The sequence below is a fragment of the Apteryx rowi genome, unplaced genomic scaffold (genome assembly GCF_003343035.1).
Source record: "Apteryx rowi isolate R43461 unplaced genomic scaffold, aptRow1 scaffold_464, whole genome shotgun sequence".
NCBI lineage: Eukaryota > Metazoa > Chordata > Aves > Apterygiformes > Apterygidae > Apteryx > Apteryx rowi.
The window spans coordinates 308481-327980 of record NW_020450721.1 but is presented as its reverse complement, the minus strand read 5'-3'; the positions used below and the strand labels follow the sequence as shown (position 1 = coordinate 327980).

Below are 19500 nucleotides of genomic sequence, written 5' to 3'. Positions count from 1 at the left end.
CATTTTCCTGACAGTGTATATGCTGAGTAGAGTAGATGGGCTCAGGGGCCGCACATGCATGCTCTCATCGTGTGAATGTATGCAAAGTCCAAAACCAGATGTCATGGTGATATTTTGGCTCATTTGGTATCTAAACCTGATTAGGCCTACATGTATCAGTATAACATAAAAATAAGAGTCATGGCAGAACCCTTGTAAGGTTACCACAGAAATGGTTGTAAGGGGTCGCTTGATCCTGCACCCTGTGACATACTGGGTTCACCTTAAATTCTATTTAGAAAATGTCTGGAAGAAGACAGCCTGTAAGAGAGACTGGCTGAAGAAAAGGAAAATGCAAAGTTTCTATCATGGCTTGGCTCCATGAAGCTGTTTGTTATTCTCCCCCCTGTCAAATAAGTTAACGCCACATCACATACTGTTTTGGTATATAACGCATATGTTATGGCTGTACCTTATAGAATAAGGTGCTTGTAAAATAGGACTATATTTATTCTCTCCACAGTGGATCAAAACTTGAGTTCCTCATTCGTTATTTAGTTCTTGTTCAGCTCTTGTAGACTCAGTAGATGGATTTTTATTAAGTTTGTGGATTCTGTAGCTGTTCCTTAGACGGCAGTTCATTTTATGGGTGTGCAGCTATGAAGCTAAGCACTGCTTTCACTTGCCAGAATAATGGCAGCCATTGGTCCTAAAGCTACAAAGATTAACTTCAGGACTAATTTTGTTCTTTTCTGTAAGATTTCTATGTGAACCCAAATACTTATGCACATTAAGAAAATTCAGTTAAATAATTCATTTAGGCACATACATAAGAATATATTGCATTTAAGTAGCTACTCATTAACATGGATAATGGTAAACATTCAAAAGTTTGGCATCTAAATCAGATAATTTAATATAGTATAAAATTCACTGTAATTGGTGAAGAATAAAGAGGGTCATTCAAGTCTGAAAAAGCTACAAATTACTCATTACAGTTAGTCTTTTAGGCAAAATAGCTTTTGTGAATAGTTAATTGATCAAATAAATCTCAAAAAATGATGGAAAGAAAATTTAGTAGTATGTTGTTTCGGTGTCTGTAATACATAACTGCTGAAAAATGCTTTAGTAATCTTATTTTTTTGTGGTTTCAGGTTAGCCTTAATACGTTTATGTGTACACATAAACAGAGCTTGTAGAATTGGTCTCAGTTATGTGGAACTTGTGTTTTGGGTTTTTTTTAAGCTTGTTACTTATTCTTTTTCTGTATATTTATAGAGCTTTATATTTATTTTTCTTCCTGTTTAACAGGTATTATAGAGACTGCTGATCGGCTGGACTGTGAGACTACTTCGCATTACTGGTTAACTGTTTATGCAACAGACCAAGGTGTTGTGCCTTTATCATCTTTCATTGAAATCTACATAGAAGTTGGGGATGTTAATGATAATGCTCCTCAGACAACAGAACCAGTTTACTACCCAGAAGTCATGGAAAACTCACCTAAAGATGTATCCGTTGTTCAGATTGAGGCATTTGATCCAGATTCTAGCTCAAGCGAGAAGTTAACCTACAAGATTACTAGTGGAAATCCACAGGGGTTCTTTTCAATAAACCCCAAAACTGGTAGGTACAGCATAGTGTTTTATGTTAAATATGAATGAATCTGTGTATTATTTTGTGTAAATACTTTAAATGAGCAAAATCAAGATCTTAAGTTTAACATTATAACCATGCTTTCACAATAGTTAAAGGTATAACCTGATATCTTGGGCTGGGTCAATAAGGGCAAGTCATGCAGACCAGTAGAAGAGGATCTGGGAGAGAAACAGTTCATTCAAAGTACTTGACATCCTCGCTATACACATTTTTGGAGGTTTACTTCAGAGTAGCGCTGCTCTAGACTGAGCAATGCCCATTTGCGTTTGGAGTGCAATGAATATGTTGTTGCAGTATATCTTTTAGCTTAGTTTCATCCAAAAGGAATCTGTTTCATGTTCTGCAAGACTTGTCCATACTGTGAACCACAGCACAGCCAGTAGGGACAATTGGGAGACTTCCTTCAAAAGTGCAATCCTGACATGAGGCAAAACACTAGATGATTTAAAACTTGTTAGRTGCAGTTTTTTTAACAGTCTCCCTCTTCAAATTTTCATGCATGGATTTTTGTCACAATGCAGGCCATTTTTTAACTGCAAACTTGCTTGTCCCACAGTCAGAAAGGACTATCTGTGTAAGTAACTGTTGCCATTTTAAGAGATACAAAATCTGGAAGATAATGATTTGTAGCTGTGGTTGGTATATAATGAAAAGAAAGAGTCTTAATTCAATAGTTGTTTGTAAAGCTTCAGAAAAACAGGCTGAGGTTTCAATAGCAAAGTACAAATACAAGAAACAAGTGACACTTTATTACCTGTGAATCACAAATACTGAAATATGTGCAGGGCAGAGAGACAGGAAACAGAATACTCCATTTTAACTGAAGCTGCTCAGTGGGCTTAAAAGCAGTGTAAAGATTGCCAACCATCCTTTGCTTGTGAATGAATGTAGAAAAAACAGTACCTATACTGGATTTTTTTTTTTCTACAAATATTTCCTAAAGGTAAAGAGGTTGTTGTTAATTAAATCATATTTTGCTGAGCAGGGCACAACTTTGCTTTTCATATGACATGTTTAGGTACTATTTCACAGTACAGATTTCAGGAGATGCTTCTGATTTACTGAACCAGAAATTCCTACTCAGAATCCAGAGAATTTTAGACTAGAGGTATGCTAGATAGGTATTTTAATTTTAATCTCTTACACACATAGTAGGTAGAAGGGAGGAATACAAGCCTTTTTCTGTTTAGCTCTTGTTCATTCATGGAGGGAATTGCAGGGAATTTAAAGGAGTAAAACTGTGGGTTAAAGGTATGTTTTGAAGGTTGTGGTGTTTAGATTATAGCTTTAATTCTGTTTCATAGGGTATGAAAAACTTGCATGCTGTAACAGCTGAGACTGCTGTGTCAGCAAAGCTCTGTGTACAAACACAGATATGTCATTTGGGTTATTTCTGACAAAAATTTCTTTGCCAGCATGTGCTGCATCTACATGAGAAGAMACTGCCAAGAGGGATATATGAAATAGCTATAGCAACAGATACTTAGCGTAGTTAGTATATAGTAAATAGTGTATTTAGGGAAGTGTTGGTTTAGAACAAAGGCTGCCTGACAGGAAGTAGAACAGTACAAATTCATAAGGCATTTTAAAGTGAATGCAGTAACTGTTAATGATCTTTATTTCCATTTCTCTCTCTTTTTCTCTGCTTACTTCTGACCCAAAAGGAAAAAATATTTCTCACCTCTGTCTATTCTTTCTCTTTCTCCCCTCTTTCTGTTCTCAAAAAGTACGATTTCCTTTCTTCTACTTTGATATTTCTTATCTCAATCAGAGATATAGATAAAATGGGAGTAAACTCACCTGTGAGTTGAGTTGAAAAAATTGACTGTCTGCTTTGCTCAAATTGCAAGTGAACATAAACTCTGCCCACATTTATTCCTGACTGTATCATTGGCCAAGTAAATTAATTGATGTCTTTGCTACTGTTAAAATTGTAATGCTACAAATGGCTGGCTCATATATATATATGTAACTCTATATATATGTAGAGAGAGAGAAAGTGAGAGTGAGTGTCAGTCTTCATATTGTATAGGAAGCTGGATTTCATGTGATATAAAGGGCTGTATTCTCTTCCTGCACGTTTGGTTTGAAACTGTCGATCTACACTAGATACTAATGTAGTGATCAAGATGAGTTTGGACTGAGGTTATCAGATTTATTACCTCCCARGTCTCTCTTCTGTCTCTTACAAATCAAATACGTTTATTCTGAATAGATTTTATTTAAGGTGAAAGCTCTTTCACTCGGATTGGAATGTTAAGGAGTTTAAAAATAACTTTAAAAACAGTTAGGTAGTGTGATAGTTACAGCACAGAATGTAGTTTACACCCCTCACTTAATTAAAACAGGGCTTAGCTGAAAAGAACTTTAGACTAGAATTAGTGAGATCATATCCTGCCCAGTTTTCTTATACAGACATGTTACCCCTTTTTGTCCTCGTGACAGCTATCACACTGTAAGCTGTTTGTTAAAGGAAGAGAAACCTTCATAGGGCCCCAAGTTTCCTTTCCAGCCAAAGAGGAGATAGCGCTAGAATATGAATTAAGTTTTTAACTGTATCTGATAATAACTTTGAAGGTGACTTTGAAAGTAACTTTGAAAGTAAAAGAACCAAACACATTATATGTTTGTTACTTGGGGTCATTGTGCAGCCCCAAAGGCAAATCAAGTACTGAGGTCATGAGTGATTAAATTATTAATAACGGCATTCAGCCCAAGCCAAGGAAGGACTTGGGTTGGGATTCTTAAAATGGGTGGCGAGTGCTAAAAATATGTTTCAACTGATACTATGTTATTGTCTCCCATCCAGATCAAGGATCATCTTTTTATTCGATCTTTTTACAGAATTAACACTATGGTATCATGGGCCCTGACTAAACTCTTGTACACAGTAATACAGATAATAAATAGCAATAACCTACATGTAAAAGTAGGTCAAGTAAAATACTGTTTCCTGTTCTCTGTAAGTAGTTAGTTCCTTTGTAGATCTTATAGCCTCTAAACTAAGATGTCTGTTTCCTTGTGCAATAATCCTGAATTTTTAGATAGAGAAAATGACTGGCCTGGACCTATCTAAGGGAGGGTTCATGTTTCACAGAAAGGAGAAGAGATTTATTTTCACTACAAGAACTGTTGATTAACTGAGCTGTTACCAAAAAGTGCTACTAGTAGAAGTGGTATCTGCATGCTTCTTAAAGAGATCAGTTTCTCTTCAGTAAATATTCATATTAACTTGAAAAAAATCTTTATTTTTAAGTAATTATTAAATTTTTGAAAATAAATGTTAGTAACTTTGTATATAGAAATGCTATTTCACTGTTTGAAACAGGAAATATAACACATTACATCATATGACATATTTGGTGATCTTTTCAGATATAACTGGCCTTCGATCAAAACAAACGAAATATCATTTTCTTTAGTTCCAGAGTTCACATGTAATGAAAAAAAGCTGCTGTACATGTGAGCTGGCCAAGTGAAATAAAAATAGTTATCATAGTGCTATTTGCAGGAAAGAATTGGTGCAGAGATTAATTGCACAACTGTCATGGTCAGCCTGAACACAAATGTAGGAAAATATGTAAGTAATGGTAACTGCTTTATATCTAGTCTTTAGTGTAGGATACCGTATACTGCTTAACATCTTGCAGAATAGATTAAAATTAAATATGGAAGTAATTGACCAAAACTAAAGGGCTCTGAACCCTTTTAATGTATTTAGATGGAAGGAGTTGGCATTGGCAGTATTTGATAGCTATTCTGATAGTGGGAGCACTATAGTTAATTTCACCTCTCTAAAGCAGGAGCTCTTGCACTGAGGATCTAGAAAGATTTGTTTAGCAACACTCGCACAGTGGTCYAACGCAATGGATTATATAAAAGTAGGCAAATTCTGAGTCTTGTGATTTGGAGCTCCCAGTGTACACTGTCTGTTTTTTCTGGTATGTCTAGTAGCAAGTAGTGAGTTTTCACTATTTATTGTGGGCGGGGTTTGTTTGCTTGTGGGTGGTTGTTTTTTTGTGTTTTTTTAACATTTTGTAATTATAACAAGTAACAAGGTCAAAGAGTTTGAAACTCAGTTATCAGAATGCCCTTTAGCTGCTAGTCTTTAAAGATGGAGGAGAGCCCTGTTGTAATTTTGTGCTGCTAATATCAAAGTAAACRTCTTAATGAAAGGTAAGAAGCTGCCTGTGTGCTCATTAGAAAACAAAACTGATAAATAAGGCTGTGTCTTCTTCCCAGGTGTTTTATTCATAATTTACCACTCCTGGCAGATTTCAGGTATAGCATTTAAGAGGGAAATGTTTATAAAACTTCTTAAAATCTCTATGTACAAATAAAATTTGACAAACAGCCCACCCATCTAGACACAAGGATGGATGGTATCCATTGGAGGCATTTGGATAGGTTCTGTCTGAGAAAGTAGCAAAGAGATGGGCAAATAGTGGATGCTTTAGGGAACAAGCAACAAGGTGTTTCACCTGTAAGCCATCAGTTCAACTCCAATCTAGTTGCAGAACTGAAAAAATTTACATCTTGCTGGAATCATCCTTAAGAAGGTGATCTTACTTTATTGACTGCTTTTTTAAAGGACTGTATTCATGTACCCAAAGTAAGCAGAGGAAAATATGAAATTTCTTAATCTGAGTCTCTCATCTCTGCAGATGTTTTAATATCCATTTGTTCATTAATAGGATGGATTGCTACTATTAATAGAATTATTACTAATTATTATTAATCTACTATTAATAGAATAATAGTAGAATTCTGGTAAGGGCAGTACGTTTATTTCAGGCTCAGACCATAATGGAATTTTTAATGCTCAGGTAGTATTTGTTTTAGATCTGGATGTTAAATTGTCTTTATTGGAAAATGCTTTTTTTTTTTTTTTTTTTTTTTTAATCTTTAGACAACTACATAAAAGTCCACACTGGTCTCTTTGGGAGCCTGATTTCCTTTGGTTTCTAGACAAGTCCATTAATGCTTTGAAAAACAGATTGTACTTTATCTGTTCAGCTATACACACAGTGAGTCACATCCATGGTTGTGTTTGTGCAARCATTGAATATTTTAATTTTTACATGAACAGTCATTTTCGGGGGCAGATTTATATTTTTATTTAATTTACTATGCTTTCATATTATAATATCTTAATTTTCTTTTACTTTTGAGAGGAATATTTGAAGCATGGCAGTTGGCAGCATAATTGTAGTTATTCTTAGATGGTGGAGCAAATATTTAATAGGGCATCTACCAGGAATGGCTGATCATACCCTTGTCTATAAGTGTACATTTATATGAGCTGTTTATGAATGATGATTCATAATATAATGAATATATGGATGATGAGAGCTAATTGCTAATGTATATTGGATTAACAATTTAGAAATGGATCAGGTAGTGCCAGTTCAGGACAGAGTGGTTATATTCATTTAAATTAGAGGTTTGAATTGAAACAAATAATTCCTTTTTTTTCTTGAGAAATGAAACAGAGCATGCATTAAATAGAAGGGGTTTTTGTTGGACCRGGTAAGAATTATAAAGGTAGTATACAAACAAGTTCCCAATTTAAAATGTATACTTTCAGTTCTGTAGAACTTCAGACTTTCTAAGGGACTAGAATGGATTTTTTTTTCTGTTATCACTTCCTGTGCTTTGTAGTTTTCCTCTATTTTTATTCTTTCTTGAGGGATTGCAAACTCCATGTGAAATTAGAAGAAAGGGATTCAGCTTTAACTGACCAACCATAATGGCTTAGCAAGTCATATGCAAAACATGGAAATTTAAGAGCTAAAGAGAGCATTGTTAATTACTGCAGCACTAGAGCCGTTAAACTGAACTCTCTAAACAAAAGGAGCCAACTGAGTTCCCCCCAGGCCTAACTCTGCATCTGTTTTCATAGGGATATAATAGTTCTGCTATGCTATGGTTTTAAAAGATAGCTATTCCTCAATGATACAGGCTTTATATAACTAATATCTGAAAGATTGCTGTGTTAAGGCATCTGGAAACAAGCCTTTACTACTTCCTTGTAAGTGGCAGTATGTGCATTGGAATGGTAAAGTGAAAGGAGTTCAGTGCTTGTGAGTGTTACTGAGCGAGAGCCTGGAATCCTAATCGGGTACCAATATATGGTGAGGGAAGAGCTCCTCTTTTGTATTACTTTGTCCAGGTATGCAGGCTAGAAATAACTTCTGATCCCGTGAAATAAAATTTCTTTTGGCCAAACTGGTATGATTACCTACTGTCCACCCCTCAGGACTGCTGCATTCGTTGTACTGACTAGATTTGACTTGGGAAAGAGTCAGGGCTGAGTAGYAAATAACACTGTCTTCAGGAGCCAGGCCTCAGCTACTGCAGCAATTGAAAACAATGACAGCAAATGAGGGTCACTTGGCATTGCCTCATATAAGAACTCTGAGTTGGATTTGCAGAAATGCTGAGTGTAAAAGCATAGTTTTCTATGCTTTTAACACAACTTGATATCAAAATGCTGTGTCCTTTTAATAACTAGATTTGGGTTCATGACCTGGATAGGATAATTACTGAATTAATTTTGGTCTTAATTTCCCAATGCTTCAGTTTTGCACGTATTATAAATAGGAATAATTACACTACCCAATTGTTAGGAAGTGTTGTGAAGATAAATTAATTCATGTTTATGAAGGACTTGGATATTATCATAAGAATACCATAGACATTCCTGTGAGGAAATTAGTAATCCTATGGTGTAGTCTTAGGCCATTTAGATAAGGTCTGTAGACATCTATTACATAAGGAAGTCTGACAGAAACAATGAGTAACTGCCTGTTTCAGAACATACTGCATCCTGTGTGCAGAATGAGGCCTGAATCTGAGTATCTTAATGCATGCATACAAGATAGGCAAATTAACATGGTTTGGCAGTCTTAACTCTAGAATTTCCTAGTTTAAGAGTGACTAACTCTGCATCTAAAAATGTTTTGTACAGGATGTAATATTATTTGATGTACCTTTTGCTCTTATTTTCTTTCTTTCCCTCCCTCTTCTTTCTAATCTCTCAAGTTTTTGAAAGTACTTATACTAAACTGATCCTGTAGCAATTTAGGATTGCAGCAGTTTTTGTTTCATGGATCATACCACACCTGAAAATGTGCATTATAAAGCTAGTGTCAACCTTCAAGTTAAGTACTGAATTAAAGGCATTTTTATATGTGCAATCCCACCATATAATACTATTCTAATATAGAAAGTTTGTTCTGATGAAGAGTAGGATTAAAATTTTGGTACCACTTTGAGTTTGTGGATCTTGCTCTTGATTTATTGGCCTCTAGCAATTCTTAGAGCTCTGTAAAGTTATAAAATGAGAACAGCCAGTGGGCAAATCATCTACCTCACACGATTGTATCAATTTACACTGTTCTTAACCTTCAAAGCAATATCTTGTGTGTGTGTGTGTGTGTGTGTGTGTGTGTGTGTGCGTGTGGCTGATTTGGAGACTGAGTGAAGTGAAATAGGAAATGGGTACAGCTGCAAACAACTTCCAAGGGTTTCCGATAACATTGGAGAATTACTTAGTGAGGAAATGAAGGGCCAGTGACCGCACAATAGTGTATGCTTCATTTTAACAAAGGAAATCTCTGTTTACTACTTGKGCTTTTTCATTCCAGTTGACCTAACATTTTGGAACTTGAATAAAACAAGTATTACTGCATTACACATTAATGTGATTTAGAGATAAATAAAAAACCCAAATGTTGAAATTGTCTTTTTGTTACTACTTTAGCTGTCAAACAATACCAGGCTCAATTATTACTCATTCATGTCACACAACTCAGAGCATATGAGAACAATTTGAACATTGCTGAGACAATAAATGTATTCAGTTACACTATTTCTAGGACAAATTCTTTATCTTTATGGAAAATGGGACCAGAATTAACCTAAATGTTTGTGAAACTTCTGCTGACCAGGGAAGATTACATGTGTAGCCAAAGGTTTGTATAGACATACATTTGCCAAGAGAGTTTATTTTGGCATAAAGCTAATTTTATTTTCTTTTTAAATGCTGTTTCAAGCACTTGAAGGAATGTGACTAGACTAATGGTTTTCAACCAGGTCTCTTTTGGGACTGGGAAAACAAGTTTATATCTGTAAAATTTCTAGTAGGGTCTTCACATCCACTTTACAATGTCTAGGGATTTAGCACTTGAAAAGACTGAAAACTTACTATACTATAGACAGAGTTATTTTATAGACTATTTGTGAGCCTTTAAGTGAAGATCACTTCTTTTAAATTTTAGATGGTGGTATTTGTGTGTTTTTTGTTTTTTTTGTTTTTATTTTTATTCTGTTATATTTCTTTAGAAAAAGAGAAGAGGTAGGAGCTGGGAAAAATAAAGGAGAAGCAAAATAACAGCACAGCAGTCTGTCTCCTGTTTCCATGCCTGGAACTACATAAAAACTTCAGGCCRTACTCTGCATGATCTTTGCAGTAAAGCAGGAATTTTTAAAAAATTACGGTTTTCTTCCCAAGATATTATTCTACCTTCATGTAACCTGATGCAGAATGGTGATGGAAACGTACTCCCTCTGTGTCATATGTTCTTCTGAGCTGGAATATGTAATGTGGGAAATTGTAATTGTAACCAGGAAAGAGAGAGTAATCAGATTCTGTTATGAGCCACTTGCATAGTAGCACCTTCAAACAGTGTAATGGCTTTCACAGGTATCAGTTTTTCCTTGATTTGCTCTCTGAGTAGTGTAACTTTAAGGCGGTTTGTGTATATAATAAATGTATAAGCATCGGTACTGATTAATTTCTGTTAAGAGAAAATTATTCAGTCAGAATTAGTGCCCCATATTTGCATTTAGCTTGGTGAGATTTTTTTTGAAYGATGACAATAAAAGATCAATCCCAGCAAAAAGGTAGTTCCACCTGAAAGAATAAAATATTTCTAGCTGAAAAATTCACAGTGGAAGCACAGTCAGGAGATAACCAACAGTCAGCTAGAAAATTCCTCTTCTTTTTGCAGAGCACTGAAACAAGACCTTTGGCACCAGTCTGTGATTGTCTTTGTCATGAGTTTTGCTTGGAGGGCTTTACATGTGGTCGAGTTACAAAATCAGTTCCCTTTTATCAGTAGGTAAAAGACAGCAGTGCATTCCAGATTTGTTCTAGTAGTACTCTGTCTCATAAATAGAGGAAGTGACATGCAATTAAAGCATAAAAATAATGCACTGTATAAATCTCCAAATACTCATTTGGAAACTGGATATTTTAGGGTTTAGATGTATAGGTAGTTAGTGGCCTYAAAAGAAAACCTGTAATGCTGTCGGAAATATGAGTATTCTTAGTGTCATTTGAACTTCAACTTCCTCTGTATTTTTGTAAATATGTATGTCATCCATAAACCGTTCTTAATATCAAAGAAGAAAAGATAATAAGGAGAATTACATGTCACAGGATTATTATACTGTTGCCCTAACTTTCCCTTCCATTTGAAAGATTGAAATATGTAGCCAAAAAGATATTGCAGGAAGATTATTGGTAAGCTCGTAGCTGCGTAAAACCCAGAAATATCTCAGAATAATAATTTGTATCCCATTTATCCACATATTCAGAACAATCCTAAGATTGGAATAAGGCTGCTCTTTCAGAAAAGGAGGAGTTGTTTTTATTGATAGTGTTAGGTCACTCCATGTATTTTCTGTCCTGCTACTCTTTCTGYCTCACTTCCTTCAGGAAAGATCTTTTAGTTCCAGTGTCAGTGCTGTGATAAACTTACAGAAAGCCGCTTCCAAGTCACATTCTTTAATTTACCTAGCTCAAGTCTTTCAAAATTTTTCTATATTCCAGCAGTAGAAATACAAGTCTGGTTTGTTGGCTTGTTAAGGAAGTGTGTTCTCAATTTTGCATACCTTTTCAAATGTAGAAGACTACTTTTAAATTTCAGCTTCTGAAGTTGGCAAAGAAAGACCAATCATCTTTTGCAACTGAGGAGCTTTCTTAAAGAAATCCTCGTGGCTTTGATTGATTTTAAAAAAAAAAAAAAGTGAAATAAGCCACACAGATAAAAATAATAAATAGCTAATGACAGAGGTTTTGAAGATGAATTTTCCCCTTCCATAATGTAATCCATGTTTTCAAGATCTCATGGTACTAGATTTTGTCTCTAACTGCCAGTTAGCTATTTTCTTGCCCTTTCTCTGCAGATAGTATAAGTAAATTTTATTTATTTCTCATATTTTGTATTTTAAAAAATAAAATGTAATGTTAGGTGAATAAAAATATCAATTTATATAATACAAACTGATCTGAGAAGGTCACATGTTTCATCTAGATTAAAATTAACATTTTAAATACATAATGCTATTTTGTGCGTTTCCCCTGCCTTCCCTGTCCTACTGTTTTTTTAAATGTGGTGACACCAAACACTAGCATGGTGTTGTAATGGAATTGTGAACTACGTGTAATTATAAAGGGGGKTTATTTTGTGATGGCTGTACATTTTTCAGTCCAGAGGGTGCGCTTATTTATCCTTGTGTAAATGCAGTGTAAATCCATAGATGCACTAAGATAACCAAGATCGAAACTCATCCTTGAATGTTCTGTTTCCAAGGACGTTGTAGTAAGGGAGACCATATATAAAACTAGTAGTTCTGTTGCCTTTTTTGGCATCCTGTAAGGTTATTTGAAAACTTTTCCCAAAAGACACTTCTTCATTATAGTATGTTAAATACTAAGAAGCTTGCATGTTGAACCAGACACTTTAATCTCTTATTTCACTCTAGATCATACCACTATAATTTACCAACAAGTTTTAATAGTACTGACTCTTAACTTTGGAGGGCCAAATTCTCTTCTTAGCTATCTGGGTACAATATAGCAGAATTTGGCCCTCCAAAGGTGAAAGTCAGCGCTATTAAAACTTCTTTTCTCACATATAGCAGGTGGCTTCTTGTGCTGTTCTCAGTTTGCAAAAAACAGTTTTTCTAGTAGTATTAAACTTTCTGCTCTTCTCCCCATAATACATTTTGCTGTTTGTAGACTTTTTATTAAGTGTCAAAAAACATTCAGTAGTTTGTCATGTTGCTTAGTTGTTCTCTGTCAATGCTGTTATTATCTGTATGCTGTAATTACAAGCAAAGTGCAATGATGTCCTGTGAGATAGTTGAATTGCATAACAGCAATAGGGACACCAAGGCATCAGCCAACATGGAGACTTGCTCTGATATTTCTCTTTGAAATTAGATATCCTTAACTAGCTGTAATAATTTAAAAAATCTTAGTGTTAAAGCTTATAAGTTGTTTGCTTAACAGGGTATAGTTGCCATTCATACAGACTGAATTTATGGTTGTTGGTAGTTAGGTGTGCCTGCAAATCTACTTGTTGATGAATACTTTCAATTACCTCGAAGCAAAAAGTCTGAATTCAAACTTTTGTTTACCTAGCCCGCATTTCAGAGCAAGTATTTACCAATAGCTTTACCAGCAGAGTAAAGTGTAAAAAGTTTCATATGGTCTTTTCCTTTTCTGACTTTGTGAATCTGGCACAATCTTCCTTAATCCATACATGTGTTGCAACAATTTTATGGGATATTAATCATGAAGTCGAAAAGCATCTGTGGCAGAGGAAGTGACCCTCAAAGCTAACCTCAATCCTTTAATCATTTCTCTTAAATATTTCTCTCAACTGATAGGGTTTTTTTGTTTGTTTGTTTTTTTAACATGTTAACAGCTCAGTGCTGGCCACAGTAAGCTGAAAAATGTATTTCCTTTAGTCAAGGGGAAAAATGGCAATTTTTGTAAAGGAGAGCGTGGGTCCTTTTTTTCATTTACACAGTATCAACACAGTAAGATTATGTCAGTTTGAAATGATCTTTCAAGGTGTTGTGAGATTTTATGGAAATAACTCCGCACTTACTGAAGACAGTACGGCTCAAAATGAGAGAATAAAGGAGAATGATGAAGATAAGGTTGCTGGAAGAATTAATTACCAGTGGAATTTGGCCTTTGAATGGGTGTGGCTTTAGTATACCAGGTGGTGCTGAAGGCAGAGTATTTTTGCTAGGTGACCAAAGAGATAACAACAATTTATAGTGTTCTGTTGATAATAAGATCAAAGATCATTCCACAGGAAATTCATCATCAGTATTATTAGTTTCCTTTGTATAATCATATTTGAGTTTTGTTATTTTATTTTTCCATTTGAAATTATTTTAGTTATTTTTGTTATTTATTAAGTATCATTTTTTCCTTATTTCGTCTGATCCTTCTCATGGCTTAGTTCTTTCTTCTTTTTTTTCCTCATGTATGAGAGAACCAAGCTACCAGAAGAATATGATTGATAATGAAACTGGTTACATCCTGAATGCTCCTAAGTACTCAGAATGCAGGATTCTAGGCTTAGGTTTATTTTTCCAGTATAACTATTTTGGGGGGATGCGATTATTATTCCCCAAGTAGATTTACTAGTAAAAGAGTAACTGCAGAGGCAGTTATACCACTTCTCTAACAAATACAGACTGAAAATACTCTGATTAGTTAGTGTACTCAAAACTACATGGTTAACTATGGTTAACTAACAAAACTACATGGTTAATGGAGGATATATCTGAGCAGCTTCCTCTAATGATATGGTCACTAAACACAGGTTTTAGATTTTAGTATAAAGTTTGAAGCTCCACAATGTTTATTGCATTGACTGACTTTATGGTTGTTTGTATAAAATGTTTTTTCCTCCCTGTACCATACGTTAATAATCTTTGGTGGACTGCTTTTCCTTACTCCCTGCTTGCAGTCATTAAAATGATTAATGACTACTCTGATCATCAAATTCAAGGTCTTTGTATCTGGATGTTGTTAAAATAGTTTAGGAAAGTGAGTCTTAAGTGTAAGGTGCACATATGAAATTATATTTTGTAATATTAGAATTGAGTAATTAAATTGCTTTGCTACTGATGAACCTTGTGACTGGTGCTATGAAATATCAGGCATAAGATTAAGTAAGTAACTTTTAACTCAGTATACAAAGTTTGCAGTCTGTCCTGGCAGCATATACCAAACTCATAAACACTGATAGTATTGTACCTCATTAAACATCTAATATGCTGATGCAGGCAAGCCCTTATGGACTAGGCTAGTTATCCCTTGTTTGATGCAGTCCTGACCTGGGTAGGACTCAGATATCTCAATTATTGATTACATTACTTTTCATGGAGTACCATTCAAAGGGCAAGACATTATTCAGCTGGGATTAGTGTTCCAAAAATGGTTCTTGAGAATTTCTTTTGAAATCCAGAGCATATACTTCAGCATCTGAAACAGGAAGTGCCTAAAGAAAAGAAGGTGATCTAGAAAACAAATGAAGAAGTCTGGATAAAGCATTTGATAAAGCATTTTGCCTCTTCAGCCTGAAGTTTAACTAGCTGCCTGTAAACTAGTGGGAATGTCCTGGTGGCCTGAACTACTGCAAGTGGAAAATGAAGGGGGAGAGGCACCTAAGCTCTGAAAGAGTGATTAGTTGACTGCAATCATGCTATACAGAACAGAAAGGGAAAGCTCTGATTTCAGCACAGTATACAACACTAGATATCCTTTTATTTATTTATCTTTTTAAAGCTAACTATTCATGGAGTGGTATAACTGGTTTTTGCAAAATACCCTGATCAGAAAATTCAAGTGTGAAGTGGAAAATCACATGCTGTTTCCTCTTTAATCCTCCAAAGGGATTTAAACTCCCTGGAAAAGTCTCTTAAGCATCAGGCTGTGCCAGGCAGAAGTGATCTTTGTTCTAGGTGAACAACTGTGCAGCAAAAACAACATTCAAGAGGCCAGAGAGAGCAAGCAAGCAAGAACACAACCCTCTAGCTAGTGGTTAGAGTATGCAGCTAAGAGCGTGGAAAGAAGAATCATAGCTCTGAACATTTTTTCCTGAAAAGTGGTATCACTTTTACATTTGTTGGTCCTTGGACAAAGAATAGATATAATTAGTTTTAAATGCTTTACTTGAGTGGAAGAGGTATTTACAACCCCTTAATGTGTTTTTAACTCATCACTAGTTTCTTTGGGACTATATATTTATAATCAATTTTTCAGCACTTCTCTTGAAAATTATTCGAGACAATTCTGTTGCTAGTTTTTAATGAGAACTATTAATGCTTTTAGGACAAGGAAGAGTTGAGGAATGAAAAGCAAGTTAAATAGCTAAGAAGTTGCTTTTAAGACCAGGTAAACCAAAGCTGTTCAGTTTCTTTGTGGTACGCTTTCTTTAGGACCATGATTGGTTGCGATTTTTTGTTGTTAACTCGGCAGCCTGCATTCATAGTGATGTACTAGATAGCACACTGCCAAGCTTACAATCATCTATACATGACTGGTAAGACATGAAAGTTATATTTTCTCAGCTGAAAAGCAAAAGTCTGATCTTAATTCCATCTGCTATTATTTTCATTAACCTRTTCTTATTAACCTGTTTATTTCCATTGGATTTAAAGCCATGTCTTGATTGACCTAGAAGACAAGGTTTCATTATAGTTTGCTAAAAGCAGATCTGAATGACAACAATTAAGAATTTCTTTAGAAAGGAAATATAGGCATTTTTTGATGGTCACTGATTGTAAAGTTAGGCGTTTGTCATGATTAACTTGAAATCACTAGAATAAAGACTGAAAAAACTAGTTGTCTTTCTGTGGCAGCAATGAAACAATTAGAGATTATTGTGCTCATCAATCATTTTGTCCATTCTTTCAGAAAATGTTGAAATATTGGAAAGCTGTTCAAAACGTTATCATAAGAGATCTTCCTGACTGCAAGGCTTGAGAAGGTCTTTGTATTTAGTTATAAAAGAGAAGTCTAAAACATGACTATATTGCATTATTTAACAACTTTTATGGGGGGAAACTGCTGATTATAGTGGACTTCTCAGTCTATCAGTCAAAAGCAAGCTAAACTCCTCTGTCCAAGAGGAAAAGCTGCCTTGAACTGGATGTAATATGCTGTTTCTTAAATGAGGATAATTAGTAGGAAATTCTACCTACAGGTATGACAACGTCTTTATCACCTGAAGAGCCGTAATTGATCTTTGGTTTATAGAAAGTATGCTGCAGTTCATCCACTGTTTTAGACCTGTATTATGCCGTAGTCAAACTAGATTATCATTACAGTCATGTGTGAATTTAAAATCCATACTTATATAAATCAGTGTGAGAGTTTAAGTATTAAGACATTGTAAAGAAAACCCCAGATAATTATTTTCAACATTTCTTAGCAATTTGCCATTTTGGAGGTGGAACTGGGGGAGCGGGAGTTTAAATAATAAATAAAAAAAATTATAAACTGATCCAAGGCTTTAAACTGATGGAGTTGCACTAATGCAGCTTAGAGAAATCATTTCTGGTGCTGATGGTTATGGTTTGCATTCAACAAAGAAGACAAAAATCTCATCAACAAAACATGACTGTAAAACTGGGACCTCCCTCATCATATTTAATTGTAATGTCTGTATCTATTGAAGTTAGTGATAAAGATGTTGTAACTGCTTTCTATATTCATAAACCTTCAGTGCCAACACGCTCAAAGATCAAAGAAACTGTGTTTATTTTCATACACTATAATTCAAGTAATGTTATGCTATATTCAAATCATGCCTATTAGTCCAAACTCATTGGAGGCAGCTAGTGGACTTGGCACATATTTTGGCCCTTTGGATCTTTAGTGATTGCAAGTTTGTTTTCTTTTCTATTAGAAGAAAAAAAGCCCCAGACACTTCATTATCCAAAGCTGAGTGTGCAGTTGGAAAGTCTGTGCAAGTCTGTGAACACACAACAGCATACACACATTCAAAAAACCTCTTCCCCCTGCAAAGATGACATTTTTTGTTATGCCATTTTTTTCATCACTGAGATCATCCATGCCATAAAGATGTCTAATAACATGGCACTAATATTAATAAAATATGTTAGTACTTATATAGTGTTTTACATTTTTTTTTAAGAGATTGTCATTTCAGCACTGAATGGGGAGTGTTGGTGATGTGCTATTTTTCAGATACAAAGAGTGAAATATAGAGGGTAATGTGATAGGCACTGAGATGAAAGCTTATATGGGACTAAAATAGATCCCTGCTAATGTCAGCTCTCGTGCTATTTTTTGTTTCAGATGTAAGATTTGTATTTATATTTACATAATTGAATGCTATAGTTGCATATTTTACTGTGTTTATGTTTTAATACTGTTTAAATACAAATCTGAAGTGAATTCTCTTTGGATGTGGATGTAACTATTTTGATTTCGCAGTCAACATCAAATAGACAGATATCCTATAGTGTAAACTCAAAGGGGGAAGGAAGGGAGAACAATAAATGTTCATTGTATTTGTTATATGATATTATGATTATTTATTTATTTATTTATTTATTTTAAGATAGGGATGTTTACAGTTAGATTCAGTTTGTTATAGTACCTCTCCAGTTAATGAAGCAGAGCAGCTGTGGTTCATCCAAAGACTAAGTATTTAAGCTGCTATTATGAAAATATTACTGATGAGGTGAGTTTTGAAACATTACTGAATCATTTGTTCATCATTAGCTTTGAAATGTTTGTTATAAAGTTGTGTTTTCCCAAGGATGACTGACCTATCTTGCCACTTCGTTACAGTGTGCACTATAGTGTATTCCCAAGTGGAATAATAGTCAGTGATGCAAATTACTGAAGCTCACTGTTCTTGCTGGGCTGGGGGGCGGGTGTTGTGGTAAGCAGAGGTAGAAGAGAAACAGGAAAATATGACTGCAAAGCAATGCTCCCTGAGTCAGGTTTGTTCAGAAAATGAATGCTTTGTTACAGTGATGTGTTTCCCCCACGCTCATTTCTCTCGTTCAGCAGTGAACAGATTCTCTGCACCATGTAAAAATGATTTCAAAACTTTCCGTTACAAACTTCTTCAGAGATAAATTAAAATTCATCTTTTGTTTGTCACTTCTGTGCTCAGCTGTGTTAGTACATAGTCAGGTTGTCAAATTCTGAGACAAGTGGCAGAAGAGTAAATCATCTGCTGTAATGCTATATACCACTGTGAGTTAAAGGACAGCAGTTTAGCTTTCATCTTATGTTGCCTTCTGTGATGTGTTTAAAAATATTTTATTAGAACTGAGAATTCTCACTCTAGATGAGGGGGCACAGCAGCTGAGGCAGCTAGAGGTTTGCGATGGTTTCGACAGCGTAGGCAGCTGATTAGACAACAAAAAGTACAGGGAGTCTTTAGTTCAGAGTACTAGCTGGATGGGGACAGGGACAGCTTTGCTGGATGCTTGCAGGACAGGAGGAAAGGAATAGCTACACTCGGGAAAGGGGGCTGTTTATTGGCAGGGCAGGCGTTTGGTGTATGCGAAGGTGTGGTTATTCATTTATATGTGCAGAGGGAGGGGCAGGGTTAGCACATCCTTAAATGATTACAGAAAACAGGAAAGGGTACTAGATCTGAAAAGTTTGAGAAATTTTGTTCTCAGTAGGCAGAGCAGGATGTTAACTCCTGTCTCAGGGTGCTGACTTACATTTAGTCCAAAGATTCTCCCCAGCCTTCTTAGTGGGCAGTCACAAAAGCCACAGGGCTGGGGTCCATAGCAACACTGGACCTTACCGTGGCCTTAATTCAGAAAAGCTCTTTAACATCTAATGAAATCTGTCAGTGCAGCATTTAACATTCAGAATACTCCAAAACTTGAAAAAAGTTAAAAATCTTAGAATGATTGCCATAATCAGACCTTTTATAGTTTTAAACTGTAGTGGAGTAATCTTCAGTCAAGCTAAATTTTCACTTAGGAAAGTGGCTAGCAATAAAGGGTTAAGTACAAAGAATGTCATGCATGTGTATGTGATTCTAA

The 19500-nt window shown here is 35.2% G+C and overlaps 1 protein-coding gene across 2 annotated transcripts in view; it reads left to right on the top strand.

Annotated features, from left to right (window-relative positions):
- FAT1 (FAT atypical cadherin 1) overlaps nt 1-19500 on the top strand; it is a 102248-nt gene that overhangs the window by 29118 nt on the left and 53630 nt on the right. For both annotated transcript variants that reach the window (XM_026077866.1, XM_026077865.1), the window contains exon 2: nt 1291-1605. In XM_026077866.1, the coding sequence (XP_025933651.1) occupies nt 1291-1605 (315 nt within the window). The remainder of the gene's footprint in view (nt 1-1290; nt 1606-19500) is intronic.